Below are 18790 nucleotides of genomic sequence, written 5' to 3' on the forward strand. Positions count from 1 at the left end.
GAGAACACAGTCACAGGAACACAGCCTTTTTTGTTTGGTTGGTTTTGGTTTGGGTTTATTTTGTTTTGGTTTTGTTTTTCTTTTTCTCAGCAGGTACCTACACGACAAACTGCGAGAAGCCCATACACCTGTGGACATACTCATGAAGGATCCCTGCATTCACTCACTTCGTTTTTTTTGTTTGGTTGGTGGTAGGTTGTTTTTCATTTTTGAACATCCTAAACTGGCCCCTGTCCAAGATAAAGCACGGTGAGTGCATCGGTAAAGGGGCAAAAAGTACAGCAAACCCCTAAAATTCAGGAGGAACATGGTACTATCGAGGTAAAGGAAACTCAGCTCAAACCTTGTAGCTCAAAGTTTGTAGCTCAAAGAAGTGTTTTAAGCCACTTTCATCAGCAAAAAAGGCGCCTCTCCGCTCACCACTGATCCTGTCTCCAATAGCTGTCCCCATCCTCACATACAAGTGCTTGTTGCAGCCCCACAAGGACCAGATTTGTGAAGCTATCTACGTTAAAGATAACCCAGCGAAAGTCTCTATACATAAATTAATTTTGCAAAATCAGATCACTCCCCCATTAGATCCCACTTGGCTGTGCTAACATCTGTATCAACACAAAGGAGAAGGCCAAAAGAAGAGACAAGGCTGCTCCTCCAAGCAGCAGTGTTGGTTCTAAGGCACTTTGCCCAGCCTGAGGGGCTTGTCAAGCTACAGCCTCATTTGTTCCCTGTAACATTAGGCTGAGATCAGCAAAAACAGGAAGCCAGAAAGCCAAGCCAGACACAGGCCATGCAGCACTGAAGTAGTTGCGGCAGCTTCTTCACACTTATCCAGAAAAGGTGCTTTGATGATGGGAAATTTTCGTAAGGGTTTGAACTGTGAGGGCTGGGAGACAGGAAACTTCCACCGATTGCAAAAAGCAACAGAACAGTGACTTTGCTTCTCCAGTGGCAGTAGGGAAGAGATCATTGCTTTCTTCATAAAGACCTTAATTCTAAATAAGCTGACTCAACTTGGTAAGCAAAGTCACCTGGCTGACTTTGCTGATCAGCAAGGTCAGGGGGATCCAAAAGCAACCATGGCCAAGAAGTCAATGATCAAAGTAAGTAAAAAATTAAATTATTTATTTGAATGACCACTAAAAGGGATATCTTAGAGAGGGAAGGGACAAAGATTTAGAGCATCAGTCTGCATTAGGTTTTGCTTTTATTTAAAAAGTTATTTTGAAAATTAACATTTAAATATCAAGGCTCTCTGCATCATTGCACCATTCTGTATGGCATAAAACTACAGATTTAATACAGAAGTAATTTAAAAAAAGAAAAACACAAAAAATATACAACTTCTTATTTTCTTATTATTAACAGAGAAAACCAGGATGAAAGAAAACAGAACAAAACAAAACACAGCACACACACCACCACTAAAAAAGAAGCCAAACTAATGGTTTTATACACTAACATTCATGATGACACAAGAATTATCCAAATGCCATCATGTATTTCTCAGGGATTCTGTTAATCACATCTGGAGCTCATGTTGCACACATGCTTACAAACAGGTTGCAAACCATTTGTTCAGGAACAAATTCACAGCAAGAAGCACTGTGACACAAGTGGAGAAAGGTTCTATTTAAAGTATTTCGGAGTAGATGTTAAAAACAAATCTCAACCAACCCACCTCATGTCTCAGTTCTGTGTTTGCATTCATTGTCCCCACACAACTTGAAACCTATTTTGCATGCTGAGCTGTTTAATTGGCGTCCTGAATAGAGTTCCCATTAGCTGACACTCAGCACAGAAAAGGAAATGCCCAAGTGTACTGAAGATCCTGTTACATGGATTAAAGTTCTAAGAAACACCCAGCAATGATAACACTGGATGGGAAAAATAGGAATCTTCAGTGTTTAGAATAACGACTGATATTGTCTCATACAGTGGGTATTTCATAACTGAGAATGATAATTCCCCTCCACCCAGACGAGGTGTTTGCGTCAATGCTTCTGTACAAAATAACATGGCATCATCTTTTTAATACCATAGTTAAAAGAACATTAACCATAAAGATGACAAGACAGGGCAGGGTTTGTCTACATGGGACAATCACATGGCAGTCATGTACCAGCACAACTTCTGATACGCATATAACTTACGCTAAAATGAGTATTTGGCATGGTCTGATACTCTTCAGTAGCCTTACCATTGTACTAGGGCAGCAGGTCCTCCATTATGCTTACACTTGCAAGAGACAAAGTGTGTGTTAATTACTGCATCTTAAAATTTCTCTGTGGTTTTTATATCAAATACTACATCATTTATGCTTTTATTTTTGACTGACAAATAGTTTGGATTTTTTCATTTACTCTTCAGCTGAAAGTTTTAACTTGTGATTAATATGTTTACAGTTGGAAGAAGCAGTATTAGTGCAAGGGAAAGGCAAAGACAAGAAGTAAATCTTGCCCTCCATCAGCACAACAGGGCAACAGAAGAACACAAGAGGTTCTGCTCCATCTCCAGATTCTCTAGACTCTGTGAGTCCAGGTCTCACCACACTTCAAACAGACACCAAACTAAAATAATAAGCTGAGGAAACCAGAAAGTTTCGGTGCTCTTGAGCTTGATGTCACAAGGCAGCTCCTCTGCTTAGCACTGACCAGCCTGGCTCCTGGCAGCAGACACAAGCACAGAGGCCAAGCGCTGCCTCCACCCCGCAGAAGCAGAACAGGAGGGTGGTGGGGAGAAGCCACCAGATATCTTCAGTGCCATGCTGCATCCAAGGACAACAGCCTCCTGGCAAACTCGGCCAGCTGGGGCCAGATAAGGCAGGTGCTCTGCAACGCCCCATCCCCCTCTGCCCATTTCCTTCTGGGCTGGGAAGGAAAGCATCCTGGCACACTGGTCCTATCCCTGCTATGTGTATGGGAAGCTGCTGGCCTCCCCTCCTCTGGCTGCCCCAGCGTCTCACCCCACAGCAGCCGTGCCTTGGACCTGCTCCCACCACCCTTGCTACATCTCTGTTCTGCTAGCCGCTGTCACCATCCTGTTAAAGCCAACAGTATGATTCTTCATATGCATAGAATTGCTCAAAGGCATCAGTTCACGGGACCAGAGTAATACGCTGCAGTTTTAAGACACTCTATAGGATTGCCAAAAAGGTTTTTTGGCAGCATCTGTAACACAAAACACTTCTAGAGTAACAAAAAACCCTTCTCAGCCTCAGGCAAGCGGAACTGCTACAAGCAGCACCTGCTGTGATCCAGGTGGAAAGAGGAGCATCATCTTTTTAATACAGATAGTGAACATAAGGATAAATCTTCTGCTTAAGGAGATTTGATTTTTAAAGACAGTCTGATTGAAACGTGATTAACACCTTGAAGGCATATATTTATGGAAGCATTACTGAAAGCAAAAATCCAGCAGCTGACAGAAATGAATTGTTATATCAAAAACATAAAATATAATTTAAACTAAGTTTACTCCTGATTGGCTAGATGTTAAGTTTACGCCTACTGAAACAAAACAGCCACTCCAGAAAAACAATAGTAAAACATTAGAGTTATTATCAGTACATTAAGTGTTATACAAATATAAGTTTTCTGTGCCAGAGACTGCTGTCTCTCAGTGCACTAAGAGAGGGAGAGAGCTGATTTATAGCTCATTTACATTACAAAGGTTTTCCAGCATAAGGACCATTCTCTCCCTCCTCCCCAAATTCCTAACCAGTTCTGCTGCTCTCCTTGGGATTTTCTCTCACACAAATCAATAGGACAAATCCCATAGACCTCAGTGGAAATGCATAAGAAGGCATAGCTAACACACAAGCTTACATTTCAGATGGTCCTAGGAAACACTCCCTGCCCAGACTACAGAGTAGGACAGAAAAAAACCACCACAAATCTACATTTATAACCCAGCTTCCCCTAATCAGATTGGCAGGAGCAGGGCAAGGTGGGGAGAAATCCTGTCCAAACCCAGTCTGGAAGCTGGATTAATGCTGAGGGCACAACAGCTTACCAGCCTGGCACCACAGGGAACCTAATGCCATCAGGAATACCAACACAGCCTCTTACCCTGTGCAAAGCCCCAGGGAAGGCGACAAACTACAGCACATGCAACTAATTGTTTAAATACAGTGCAAGCCAACAATCATCCAGTGTCCCCATGTGGGATCCACAGCATTTCTTCTCTTACCAACAGAAGTCCCTTAGTTATAATAGCTACATAATGCTTTGCAATCCCTCAGTCAGAGGGGAAAAACTGCCCCTCTCCAAAAGCACATTCTGCTGGTATCATTTGTATCTTTCCCTTTAAATGGGCAGCACCAATACCAGAAACGGGCCATCCCACCAGCCAAACCAACAATCCAATGTAGCATGGCACATGTCAGAAACAAAAAGACAAGTCTTGAATCACAGCAGCAGATACAAGGCAGGCAGCTTCATCTGTGGGCCAGAAAAAACAGCACCCTTCCCTGAAGGCGCATGTCCAGCTTCTTATCAACCTGGGTTTACTTCAGTCCGGCAAACTCTAACATATCTCATGATGCTGACTCTTCTTCTCAAAACACTGTACACCCCACTCCCCACCACGATGTGGTACAAAGCACAAGAGAGCTGACGAGGGCTGCTGCCGCAAGGTGGGAGAACAGCTGGGTTCTCCCAGAGCATGAGCAAGAGATGATTAACAGCACCACCAAAAAGTCAGTACAATTAATTATCTCTTTACGTGTGTGCCTCCATGTCACTTAAACACAACTGCGGCTGCTTCTGGAACTGGCTCTCAGGCCACAGCAGCTCCTTGATAGCAGAAGCTCCACCATCTGTAAGAGATGTGGCAAAACCAGGAGGCTGAGTGGGACCACCTCTTTTGGTAGCATCTTACACAGCATTGCTTTAAATTGACAGCAGAACCACACATCTGCCAAGTATTAATGCTAAATTTGCACCGGCACACACAGCTGTGTGCCACAGGGAAGGGGAGGAAGACAAAATACATTATGACTATGTTAATAGCAACTCTTATCAAAACTGCACAGACCCCCACATCAAAAAGGCTATCGTGTAACTATTTATGTTCTAAAAATGAGACTAAATAAGTTTCTTGTTTTTCTTTTTTTTTTCAGTTTCTTTTTAAAGCCTGATACGAGACACCCAAATGTCCCTTTGGGAAAAGTAAATATAAGGTCATTGTATGCTTGCTGCCGAACAAGCCAGCCGTATACATATCTTGCAAGGTGATTAGTGAAAATTCTGAAACTGCTGGTATGAGACAGCATGTTTGAAGATTAAATAAACAGAAACTCTCTTGCCTATATATACTGTGATATAGCCCTCAAAGATATCAAGAACATTGTGAAACTCTCCCTTTCTTCCCTTTCCTAAAAAAAAAAGCCTCTTTATACAGAGCCCACACTATTACCCAGTCTCACTTCACATGCAGGGGGAAGTGAACGGCTGAGGAGATTAACCATGCTTCCCGTCTTACGCAAGCTTTTTATCTCCATAAAAAGCATTTCTTCTACTGGAAAACTTTGAGAAACTCTGAAGAAAGCCTCAGGGCCCCATTATATACTTTCACTAACTCTCTTATCCAATAACAAAATTCTTCTTCAATCTTAAATTACTCCAGTAGTCTTGAGGATAAAAGCACTGGAAAGAACCGAGACTGCACAAACCACTGTCTTATTTATGCTTCCCAGAAGAAGCAATCACATTGGGAATAATTCTGTGATTCATAGGCTAAGTAGACAACAGTAATTCATGCTCTTCTGCTGACTCTCATCCTGCACCACAGAATTACAAGACCGCCAGTATAAAAACCTCAGAGTCCAGAAAGCAACAGGCATGCAAGATGAAGAAACCTTTCCCAAGATACGCAGCTGCTCAACACACTTCTCCCCTGTTCTCCAACACTCCTCACAAAAAGCAGGTTCAATTTTCCCCCAACTCTCATTCTCCAGGTTTATACCAATGATAAAAAGAAAAATTCCACATTTTTTATATATACAACAGTAGGTTTATAAGCAACGAAGAGCAAGTGTCTCTCAAGCATCTGAAGGACATGATCAGCCTCCCAACACTCTACTCAAATGCTCCTTGTGCTGCTGCCTGTGACATTCTAGACATTCTTTAATGTCTAAAAAGTGCAGCAACAGTTGCAAAGGACAGCTGAAATACTAACCTACACAGCAGCAGGCAGAAAGCAGGCTGAAAACATTGAAACCTCTCCGTTTTAAGTAACTGGAAGGCAAATCACAGTACTGCATGTTTCAGAAAATATTTTACAGCTTCTCTCAGCACCCAACATAGCGAATCAACTATCCCACACACACACTCCTAAATAACAGAGAAAATAATATCCATTGCACACCACAAATCTGTAGTGACATCTTCAGCTTTTTCTTAGAAAATAAACCACCTCAGCCATACATGTTATTGGTCAAAACAATACGAGTCAAACTCAATACTGTTTTTAGTTTCAGTAATAGGATTATGAGGTAATGTTTATATGCCTGGAAGCAGAGCTAAGAAATTTCCATTATACAGATGAGCTGAAATGATGTATTATTTCCTAGAGTCATTTAAAAAAGTTTAAGCATCTCCAGGATCTTGGCTTGACTATTCTTCACGCCCAAGATAAATCTCCACAATGGTTTGTTTTAAAAACAATGTGTGGAAACTTTTCCTTCTAAAAGCAAAAAATAAATTATGGGTGCTACAGGAAACCTGAATAAACATCAACACTTTGGCTCAGCAGAGCAAGAACAATTGCAAGGAGACGACTGGAGAAACAGTGATTTGAGGAGCACCCAACATTTGAAGCCTGTTGCGTGGATATAATGAATCTGGTCAACAAGAAAAGCACCTAATACAAAAACCTATGACAAAGTCTCACATATAGCAGATGTCCTCAAGAAAGTATGTCTATGCATATATTCCTTATTTGGGTGTCCCTCCTTCCTAGCCACTACTGATACCCTCCCCTTCCACACATTCCCTATTTTTTTCCCATTTTTCTCATTATTTCCCATTATTATATTTATTCCTATTTTTCTCATATCATCTTCTTATGTCTTAACAACCACAGGAATGAAAAATAAGAACTATACCAATACTGAATACGAGAATATAACAGAACAAAAACAGAGAAATTCCCAATTAGAAGTTTATAAACCTATGAGTTTATAAAATGCAGAAGACTGACCAAAGGAGTGACCACAGCACATCAGACCAAGGGTCCGTGCAAGCCAATATCCTGCCTCCAACAGCAGCCACGAGCAAGGACCAGGGAAAGACCGTAACAATATGACAAGTACAGATGTCATCTTCTCCAGCTACGCTTTCCAGACTCTGGCTGTTTACAGCTCAGCACTGATGCATTAATGATTCCTGCTGTCATGGGTTGTGAATGTTTAATAGGAAAGTTAAGGTTAGGCCATAAACAACTGATGTGATTAGAATGTTGTATAGCATTTATTGTATGGTTTGTTTTACTTAGTTTTAGGTACTAATTAGGAGAAGAAAAAAAGCTGTAAATTAGAGCCTGCTAACAAGTAAATGATAACTGTACTGAACACTCTCTATATAACTTTTTTAAATCTTGGTTTTCATGTACAAATCTTAATCTGTATGAATGTAAATTTAGCTATCTAAGCCAAGAATCTAAATTAAATTGAAACATGCCATGAATTCCTTTATTTCCCTTAAATACTCACACCATAAGGCACCAGGAGGTGAACAACAGGTTGTACAACTGGCTTCAGGTTCTGACAGAGTATTAGCAATCTGGAGCTAAAGGGAGTCTCTGTCTACTCAGGGGGGCTTTGAAGCATGTCCCAGACATTTATGTAGTTCTTTTTCGAAAGAATGATGGTAACAAGACCAATGTAAATTCAGTAAACACAAAAGCACCCAAATCCCAGTGAGAATATTTTCCCTAATACAAGCACTTCATCCTTGACTTCAGAAATCTGGCTCTCAGTGGTGACTACAAAAAAAAAAGAGACTGAGAACTAACATTTGTAATTCCCTGGAAACTATTAAAAAAAATCATTCAATATAATTATCAGTTTCATGGTTCAACTCTATACAGCACTCTTCAGATTAAGGTCATCACAAGTTGGACCCATAACTATTAATAAAATTAATGTAAGCATCTCTGTCATCTATTGAAAAGTAACAGTTTTTCAAATAAAGCACTACTTATTTGTTGTTCTCTGTTAACAAGCTAATAGCTACTTGACAAAGATCATAGACAGATCATATAAAGCATGGAAAATGCTGCGTAACTTACAGTCAGGAACGTTAAGAGAGACAGAAAACTTGAAACTAAAGGAGCGCCTTTTGCCATTCCTTCAGAAAACTACTCAAAATTCTTTCCTTATGATTCTCATCTCCTAGACCTTCTTGTCCAAATATATCGAGTATCACACAATAGCACATGCAAAGCAATTCCAGTTTCAAGCTGTATATTCAGTGTTCCAGCCTACCAACTTATATCCAAGGCAATTCTTTACATGTGACATATGTCACTCATTTTGGTAGTCTCATTTTAAATTAAAATTTTAATAGCTATTCATTTCACAAGGTAACGCACCTCTGAATTTGACCCTATGATATGGGCAGGGGAAAACCAAGAGGTTCTCCATTCTGTGAGGAGACAGGAAAGATAATGGGAGTACAAGCAGAGGGAAATGTTACCAGAGTTCAAGGGCACATAATCACAATAAAAAGCACCTAATGTCACATTAGAGTCAAGGGCCCAATACACATAGATGTGCCATTGTACATCTATAACACACTGTACCATTTATTTTTGGACTTGTTAGATACCAGGACAGACTTCACAGCAAGAGGAGACAGTTCTTTGCAAGAGCTGGGGTAATATTGGTCCATTTGGGAGCTAATGACACAGAAATAAACAGAAGAGCCTAAAAACAACGCTTGAAGAATTAGGCAAGAAACTTTAACTACACAGAATAGTCTTTCAGTAGGAGTAGCAGTCTTAAATAAGGACCTATTGCATAAGAGAAATTTATGCTTTCATGTTACTCTTTTACTTCTTGCCTGTTAAACTCCCACAAGCTGTACCGTCTTGCCTGCATATTGAATTTAAATTGGTCTTTAAAAAGTTTTGTAGAGATTTCTAATTTGCTTGAAAAGTTATTTGTTTCATTTCTTGCAAACCAAGACAAAAAAATAAGCCCTTCACCACAAAACACAGCAGGTAAAGGAGCATTTGGTAAGAAGCAAAAATGGATGGTGAGGGTTTTATTTCAGCTTCACTTGCAACAGGGAGGGGAAGAAACCTGGGAAGACTCAGGTACCCAGACCATGAAGATCTGAAGTGGAAATACATGATGACTGGGTGGCTCTCTTCTACAGATAAATTTTAAATATTTTGAAGGATAAATGTTTAAATGAGCTTATTTACAACACTAAATTTGGGGGACAGAGATGCAAACAGTTATTTCATGTTAATCCTGCTCCCTCTCTGGCAATTCAGGAGCTGTTTTTTCAGCACACAACTACCACCATGCTAACCACTTCAAATATTTTGGGGTTCTCAAGCCAACCTTTCCCACAAGTGCTAATGTAACCAGTCAGACACTGAGCACCACCCCTACCAAAAGCTGTCCAGGATGGCCAAAAGCCGCTTCTGATGAGAACTCAGACAGTTCGGGATGCTGGCAGGGCAGCGAGGCTGCTGCTCGTCCCGCTGTTCACACCCACACACTCCCTTGCTCTGCACACAGAGAACTTGCATTTCTGTTAGCAGGAAATTAAGAGAAAGAGCCATCATCTCCCATTTTTTAGTTAATGCCTCTGTCCTTGTTAATACCACAACAACCTTTCCCCTCACATTAAAGAGTGAAGCTTTCTATTAACAACTGTGCGTTTTCATTAATATAGTCCACAAGTTAGCTACAAAACATCTTATTTCATCAGCATTTAATATATAAATTTTCTTCCTTCTAACCAGGATATAAGCAGGATCCTTCTTCTCAGCCCTGGGTGGAGCAGAGCCCTTTTCCCCACCCTCCCGCCATCGAGCAGAGTTTTCCCTTGTGCTGGCAAAACGTCTAACCCCTTTCCCATTCTCTTCCCTGATAAGCAGTGAAGTCTTCTCCCATTAAAATCTGATCACAGGCAAAAATAACGAGATTCAGATAAGGAGTGGGGAGAGTTCTTTTCTCATAAGGATGTTTACTATACATAAATGTAGATTCTGTAAATACTATTATTATCTTTGACTAACAAAATGTAACAGTAATAAGAGGTAAGGGGTGGAAAAAAACAGTAAAGGAAGTAGAGGAGTGCATGTGTTGCAGAATCAGCTAAGCTTGTGCTCTTGGCTTAACAAATATGAGCCCAAGCTGGCAGGAAAATCAGGGCGTTTGAAGTAGCACACAAAATATGAGGGCCAAATCATATTAAATTTGGGTGCTTAAATTTAAGGACAGAACAGGTGTCCACAAAGCAACCAAAATTGACAGCAACATCAAAGCATGCACCTGATGAATTCATATTGGCGTCCTAGTATCAGGCACATAAGCTGGGAACTTCTGTCTACACCTAGTCAAAAGTGAAATTTTTAAAAGTTGAAAAAATATGTAGGGACATCGTTAGAACTGCCTTTGTAGTAAAGGCAATATAATCTGACTGTTATTTTCAGGTACTCACATGACATTTACATGGGTCATGATGTAAAGTACTCTAATCATTTATCTGGAACACGCTGGGACACCTGCTTACTAGAGGAAGCATGCTCGACTTAAGATGCTAGATTAAAATCAACGACGTCTAAATTCAGTTCCGCTTCTGTCCCTGACTGTGCATGCAGACAATGTACACGAAGGTGAGGTGGGCATACCACCTTCTCACCTACTTTAGCTTCTATTAAAACATGACTTGAGGCTCTGCAAGAACACTCTTGTAGTAATTATACATGGGTTTGTTTAGAGTGGGAACTTCACTTAATGGCCCGCGACCTACATAAAGGAAAAAGATGCAAGCCAGAAAGGGAAGAGACAGATGACTTAGTCAGAGTTACATAGCAGGTAAGTGCTAGAACAAAAAATTAATTTCAGGTCCTTTTGACCCTTGTCTAGTGTCCTGTGCCCATACAAGACACACTGCCCCTGTGAATTTTTAAAAGAGAATAGCCACAGATTAGATGAGAAAGCTGCAAAACAGATTTAAATAATGCGTCAAGGACTTTGCTGAAAGCCTCTTGTGGCTTTCCATTTCCTTTAGCAGACAGAATTTGGAGAGGACTAAAAACATTCTCTTCAATACTAAAGCATCTTACTCAGACATCTCTCTCAAAGCCTAAGTCTTCCTTGACAAGAAATTACTTGTTCCTCAGTACAATCTCCTCAGCTACTTCTGCTTTATTCTACTTGATACCTCCTCTGTTATAGGTGCCATTGTTTATTTCTCCTTCTCAAAATCCCTAACTGCACCACTCTTTCCTGTCAACATCAACATAATTGCATTTCTTCAAACAGAAAGCAAGTTACCTGGCATTAACACAGGCCCTTCACCACAAAACTTCCTCAAGCCTTTAGCCACTACTATGTATGACCTGAACAGCAATAAAAAAGAAGCGCTGTAACTTTATTCATGCTACTCCTTCTAAACAGTGTGACAGGCATGTATTTAGATCTCTGTAATGCACTCAGGGTAGTGTTTTAGTGTAGTTTTGATAATAGTTATTTAGTACAGAGTGGAGAGAGTGTACGCTTTTCCTCTTCAATGGTGCAGAAAGTACCTTTGAGTCAAAGACGTTTTCTATACTGATTTCTCCCCCTCCTACTCTCCCAAAAGTGAGCGAGCTTTGGTTCTCCTTGTACATCACAGTTCAGAGATGATTACAGACTTGTTAAATTAACAAAGACAAGTTATTAGGAAATCAACATCACTTATTTCTTAAAAATCACCTATCATTAATTCCAAATAATAAAAATTATTGAAAAAACATCACTTGTATTTATAAAGATGATACAGCCCTGGCAGCTTAACCTATCAGCACATAAATACCCTTTCTTACCTGATCTTGTTCTATGAGATAATACTACTTAGTCTGTGCTTCATTTGAAATCAGATAAACTTTAGGTTTAGACACTTAGTGTTTTTATAAACACTTTCAGGAACTGGATGCTGTAAGCTCAAACGCAGTGCAATTTGTAACTGAGAACCCAAGAACAGTTTTGTGTGACAAATAACAATTATAATTCACATTATCTCCACTACCCAAATGGAAAAAGAAAACGCACTCCAACACTAGGGACACAGCAAGGAAAGTACTTTCTGGATACATAATGCAGCATGGGTTTCATTTTTACACAAACTTGAAAAATCGTAAGGCCTTGTGAGAAAGGTAGAATGAAGAGTTCCATATTTTAATCAACATTGAAATAAACCCTGTAACCTTACCGAGCAAAATAGCCTTGTCTTCGTTCTTTCTTCTCTTCCTTGGTCTCCATTATGTACAGCCAAACGGGCCAGGTAGGCAGCCAAGCACGATGCTCTTTTCCCCCTCAGTACCTCATATCCAGGCAGAGTTCCCTGTATATAACATTTAACAACAGGAAGTTCATAAATCAACATGTCAACAACACCTACAAAAAACAACAGGGTTGTGGAAATGCAACTGACCCAGGGACAAAGCAAAGTAAAACTTTAACCAATAAATGGTTTCCATGTGATATCCATTTAGTATACAAGACAAAAATCAATAAATCCACTCAGGCCAGTTTCTCCAGCAGAGGAAGAGAGCTGCTGCAAAGCAGGTAACCCAAAGTGCAGTAGCAAGTTTTAAAACACTGGGAGGATTAAAACATTTTGCAAGCTGTTACATAGTTTATACCAAAACATCTTGCTGGTTACATGTGTTTTATAGACAGGAAGATCAGGAGAAGCTTTGGAAATAACCAGTACAAACAATATAACCAGAAAGACACATAATGCTCACTTCATAATTATTCTGTAAAATAGTGAGAAATAAGGAAGTTTTAAAATAATATGAAGAAAAAAAAAAAAAAAAGAGTGATCCATATTCTTGTCCTGGTTTTGTTAAAAACAAGTTTCTCTTTCGGTGAATTTTGCCTGTCAGCTAAAGCCTTCATATTAACTGCATTTTCCTGGAGAACCAGACCCATGTTTTGGTAAACCTAGCAATGGAATGCAAACATATTGATAAGCATGGATGGACATCTCGCGAGAGGGGCGACGAGAAACAAGTGACTAAGAAACTGACCAACTGTGTATAACATTCCATTCACGTGAATACTTCATATAAAAGTGGGAGATCACGAGGATCTCGTCCCTTTTTCCTTATGGCTGACATTAGGAGAGGATCTTGCTACTCATCCCTGAGAACTGAGGCCTAGTGAGAGACTGAATCCAGCTCCACTTGGTTGCAGAGTCTAATCCAGGACTTTGGTGGCCGGCTCTGCAGTTGCTGAGACTTTCAAGATTGGTTTTGTATATTTTGTATTATTTTCTCTATTCTTATTAGTAGCATTAGTAAAACATCTTTAATTTTTCCAACTCTCTTCTCTCTGTCCTTCTTTCCCTCCCGATCGCCTGTCCTGAGTGGGAAGGGGGGAGAGGGAGGGGGAAAAAGGGGGAAGTCGGGGGGAGAGGGGGTTAACAATACATCTGCCAGGGTTTTATTGTCACCCCGCAATCTTAACCCTCGACAATTCTTTACACAGGTTTGTCTGTTGTGAACAACATACAAGTTCAAATGTATACAAGGAGAAGCACGATGGACCTCCTGCTCTCCAGATGAACTACAGTCACCTTGGGATTGACAGGACTAGAGGTTTTCTCAGAAATTAAAAAAAGAGGCCAGTAACACTGGGTTTTAACACAAACCCACCACCTCTGCATAATGCCGTACTGACATACCTGGAAATCAGGAGTTGGGAATTTCAGAACTACTTGGTAATTACTGCAATTAACAATACGCCACAATTGCTGTCCAAGATTCCTGCTAAGAGGTCTTATCTTCTTCCCCTCTCCAACACACGTTCAACTTACTCTAATGGCTTGTGCACATGCACAAAATAAGTTTATTTCTTAAGAGTTCTTTAACAGCATTCTAGATTAAAGTTCAAACCAGAAGTTACTACTAAACATTTTACTCTAATGGGCTGCGTAACAAAGACGTGGAAGCCACATAAATTATGATTTATAGCAAAAGAAGAAAGATTCTTCCGTGACCTAATCAGTTCCCATTATTTTCCTCTCCATTAAGAGATCATAAGCTACAAACTGCCAGATGTCAACAAAAGAGATAATGTTAGCAAAAATAGACTAATCTAGCTGGAAAGCCCAGGAATACATTATGCTAGTCTATCATCAGAAATACTTGCCTTAATTTTCTCTCCATATTTATGTAGTATGACTCCATAGCAATTAAAGTCCCTTGCTTCAAAATGCACCTTTTCTTACTCATTAATTTTGAATACATCCAGTGCATCAAAAAGAATCTAGTCTCTCTGATCTTTATGTGGTGGGCAGAGTCTTGCAATAATGGTCACTCTGTAAACGGCAAATTTGCCTATGACATCTTTGGCTTTATAAAGAGAACACCATTTTATCTCTGCACGTTAATGCATGTCACAGTCTTCAGCCAGACACAGAAACCTACATGACAGTAGCATAAGAACAGCATCAAAACAAATTGTCCTGCTCAGATGTTGACTCTGTATGAAGACATCACATACTTTCTGAGAATTTTGATGCACCCTTGCCTTCCCTGTTGGGGCTGGTCCTCAGATCTTCGGAGAAGGAAAAACGGTGGCTTTGTTAGCACTGCATTTATAGTTACAATAAATTGCTCAAAGCATACAACTGCAACCTCTACAGCAAACTACTAAGAGTTCAAAGAAGGAGGAATCTGTCCCCTTTGCCTGCTTTGCCCTCACTACACTCTGCGATATGTGCATAAGGGCACTGACAAGCCAGAGTTGAGTCACATGTTGACACCAAGAATTACCAAATAACCACAGAGCATGGAGCTAATGTTAAACCCATGACCATGAGGACAGTGGGACCCACAGGAATGAGAAGAGCAAAGTGGAGAGAGCCGCCCTCACCTCACTGAAACATGACCAGTGGGGATGAATGGAGAGAAGTGACACCCTGTGCAAGAGCCAGTGTCATGCCCCTTCCATCCACTCCCTTCCTCTCCCCTCATCTACTGTCCCCAGCCAGGGGGACACCAGCCCAGATAAAGGGAGCACCACAGCCCAGGGAGCCAGGAGGAGAAAACCCAGCGTGCCCACAGCCCTGTCTGGCCCAATGCCAGAGCAGCCACCCCCTGCTTCAGCAAAGAGGGACACGACAAGAGAGGAGGTCGGGCTGAGGTCCAGACCTCACCGCAGACGCTGCAGAAGATGCCAGCACCAAACCGGCGTGGTGCTGCTCAGCCCAACAAGTGCAAGGTTTGCTGTTTGCTTTCATCAGTGCTCAGCAAAGCCAGGAATGAAAACGCAAGTGTGGAACCTGTTCTTCACACATCAGCTAAATGCAACTCTAGGTCCTATAACAAGGTAGAGTGAAGAATGAATACTTTTAAAAGAAAAAAACAAAAACACAACACACACAAACCCACACAACTTCCGCCTCCAAATAAATTACACATGACCCCAAAACAACAACACAACCACAAAAGATAACTGTAATCAGAAAGAACAGATAAGAACTCTGAAAACCAGAATGTTATCCATAGAGCAGAAGTAACATAAAGGCATCCAGGTGAAAATGGTTTATTTTCTTTTTATTTTGGAAATAAGAATACACAGGCATCTCATACCCAGTCACATTTTTCACATTTTTTTATTGTGAACATTTTCACAATAAAATAATTTAATATCAGGTCCCACTCTGCCGACTTAAAACCTATTTAACTCACCTCCTTAGAAAAAACAATGGTGTTGTTCTAGGAAGGCATATTTAAGGCTGAAAATTGTGCTTTGAAAATACTTCATTCCACTACTACTGGGAAAAGCAAAATTATTAGGACTGTAGACATCATAACCTCTGAGCTTAGCACAAGAAAAATTCCCAACAGAAGCAGCTGGGTTAAAGGAAAAAAGAAAACAACAACCTGAAAGCTAGGAGGATCACAGTGTAACCTGCAGTAATTGCTACTGAAAACAGGTATTTCTGAAAGGCTTTTGTCAATTTGTAGTTCTTTCAGCTGTAACAGTCAAAGGCCATGTTTACTTTATAGGTTGTCACTGATGTTTTAAAGTTTTATCGAAAAAAGAGCAAAGCTACTCCACGCTTTCCCCCTACCCATCCTTTTGTATCTTCCAATAAATAAATCTCTAGTATTCTCTAATAATATTAACTGCTTAAAATGTTATTAAGGATATATGATTTAAATTGATCTTGGTTTCCTAGTAGCTCCTTTCTGGTAGAGATGAAGACGGATTTGGGCAGACTATTAAAAATGCACACATTTGGGGAATATTTATATGCTGGGAGACAGACATCTTACTCATATATCAAGAGTACAGTCTAAGCTCAAATGATGACAAAGCTGATTTTATAAAAACTTCAGGCTCAGCTTAACCACCTCTACACTGAAGCTAAAATAGACCATGAAAGCTTGTATTACATTTCTACAGCAATGCCAATTCTTTTTTAGATCATTTCAAGAGGAAAGACATTCCTGATGGCAAACAATGCACTTAAGTAAGGATCCTGCTAAAAATTTTCCACTCTCCAAATTTAGCAAATGTCAGGTAACACCTCACCTGAAAATTATATAAAGAACAAAATACACTGCACTTTTTGCTGTTAGTTCTATTACTCTGTTGTTGTTTTGTTTTGTTTTTTCTAATAGTATATTTTTGCTTTGAGTGTTTAACCTTGCTGCCAGGGAGCTAATGGGGATGGCTACTGGAAGTCTGTAACACAGGTGGGAATGCTCCAGCAAGGAACTCCCTGCCCCAAATAATTTTTAAGAAATAACACAGGAACAGATTGAACTCCTGACTGTGGGTACCCACACCACTGCAACTGCCATCACCATCCCAAGACCTCCAGAAATGCTGCTGAGCACTCGTGCTGCCCACCCTGCCACCTGGCACCGCCGAACTGCAGCCACCCAGCTCAGGACATTCAAAGCAGAAGAGGAAGATGCTCTCAGTGTGAGGAAAAACAAAAGGGAAGAGGACTGTATTTTTGATGGGACCATTAAAAGCAAGTAAATACGTGAACGTAGCACCTCAAGTCCTCTAAAGACTCTGATAAACTTTTATACCTTTTAAAAATTACTTTTTCTCTCTCCTCCCTGAAGAATAATATTGCTCGCTACTTGCAGTTTAAGTAGTCTGCATTTTCATGAGCCAACAAAAGACCTGCTTGTCATGCTCAAGGGTAAGCACCCAGAAATCCTGTTTGCTGGCTCTAAAGGATCAACAATCAATCCTCTGATTGTGAGCATTACTTTCCAAAACCATGCACATGAACAACAGCACATCCAACAGCACTAGCAATGAAGCCAATGAAGTGTCTGATTATTTTTAGAACATTCAATGGACTCGATAGCTTCTCTCTGGCCATCTGAGCCCTCTGCAAGTCCTGGAAAGACAAGCAGATTGAAAAAGAATGTTCAGGATCATGCAATTCTCTGCATATTTTGACAATCATGTAGGGTCAATACCTCTTAACCAATGAGGTAGGAAAATGCTGTAAATCCCTACTTTGCAAATGGGGAACTGAACTACATGAAGTACCCCCATACATTCAAATGAGAGCAGAAGCGCAACATGTACAGTCATCCTACCACCAGCTTTAATCAAATCAGCCCAAATAACCAGCAGCGATGAGAACACAAAAGACTAATTTGACAAAGAGCCAGTTGTTATTTTCTGTGTAAAATTTAAACTGACAGACTTTGGAGACTCACAATACAGTCTCACCTTTATTTGGCTCTGCAGACATATGCATATAAATTAAAGCTCAGATTCACAAAAGGAAATAGAAAGCCTAACTCCTCTGAGGATCTAGGTTTAAAAGGCCCTCTCAGTTCCATCAGGAAATATGTAAAAAAGGAATGAACTGAATTTAGGGAAACCAAGTCAAGGGTAGTATCCTGTACCTTCGCAGGAGCCCCCATAAGGCAAGTAATGGTGGCAACAATCACACTGTGAAAAGCAAGCAGCGGAAGTGAGAGGCCTAAGCACAGATTTTCCACAGCTAGGAAGACGCAGCAGATTAAGGCAGAAGACTCCCCATGATGGACATGGTCCCCAAGTGGACATGGTCATGTCAAGGATGTAACAGGGAGACCCCACAGTGCTGAGGGAACAGGATGCTGCCCAGACACACCATATAGTCTGCACCTGCTCTCTAGGGCAGCATCCCACACAACATTAGGTTTTTTTTATTTTTGCTTCTCTATTTTACCTCTGCCCCTGAGGCTACAGACAAACACAGCACTCATCTGCTCATACCATTGCAGGCTTCCTTACTATCACCTGCTGCAATTTGAACATTCAAATGTTGCCACTGATCACTTTTGGACATGAAACATTAGTAATCATTCTGCTTAGATCTGCAACTCTGCGGCAGTGTCTTCCTACAAGTCTTTTGAGTACATCTGCCAATTCTGACCCCTAAAAAAGTACACTATGAGAAATTACGACGATTATATAACAAGTCAGTCTGAAAAAAGGAAAGATATGTATGTAATACTTCAAGAGCAATATTAAAAATGTCTATCATGCTGGCAGGATAAGAAATTGTAGAACAAATCACAGAGAGAG

The 18790-nt window shown here is 40.4% G+C and overlaps 1 protein-coding gene across 4 annotated transcripts in view; it reads right to left on the bottom strand.

Annotated features, from left to right (window-relative positions):
* NCOA7 (nuclear receptor coactivator 7) overlaps positions 1-18790 on the bottom strand; it is an 88964-nt gene that overhangs the window by 55783 nt on the left and 14391 nt on the right. For all 4 annotated transcript variants that reach the window (XM_082049230.1, XM_082049232.1, XM_082049228.1 and 1 more), the window contains exon 2: positions 12435-12566. In XM_082049230.1, the coding sequence (XP_081905356.1) occupies positions 12435-12484 (50 nt within the window). In that variant the 5' untranslated portion in view covers positions 12485-12566. The remainder of the gene's footprint in view (positions 1-12434; positions 12567-18790) is intronic.

The sequence above is a fragment of the Streptopelia decaocto genome (assembly GCF_964273445.1).
Source record: "Streptopelia decaocto genome assembly, chromosome: 3".
In the NCBI taxonomy this organism is placed as follows: domain Eukaryota; kingdom Metazoa; phylum Chordata; class Aves; order Columbiformes; family Columbidae; genus Streptopelia; species Streptopelia decaocto.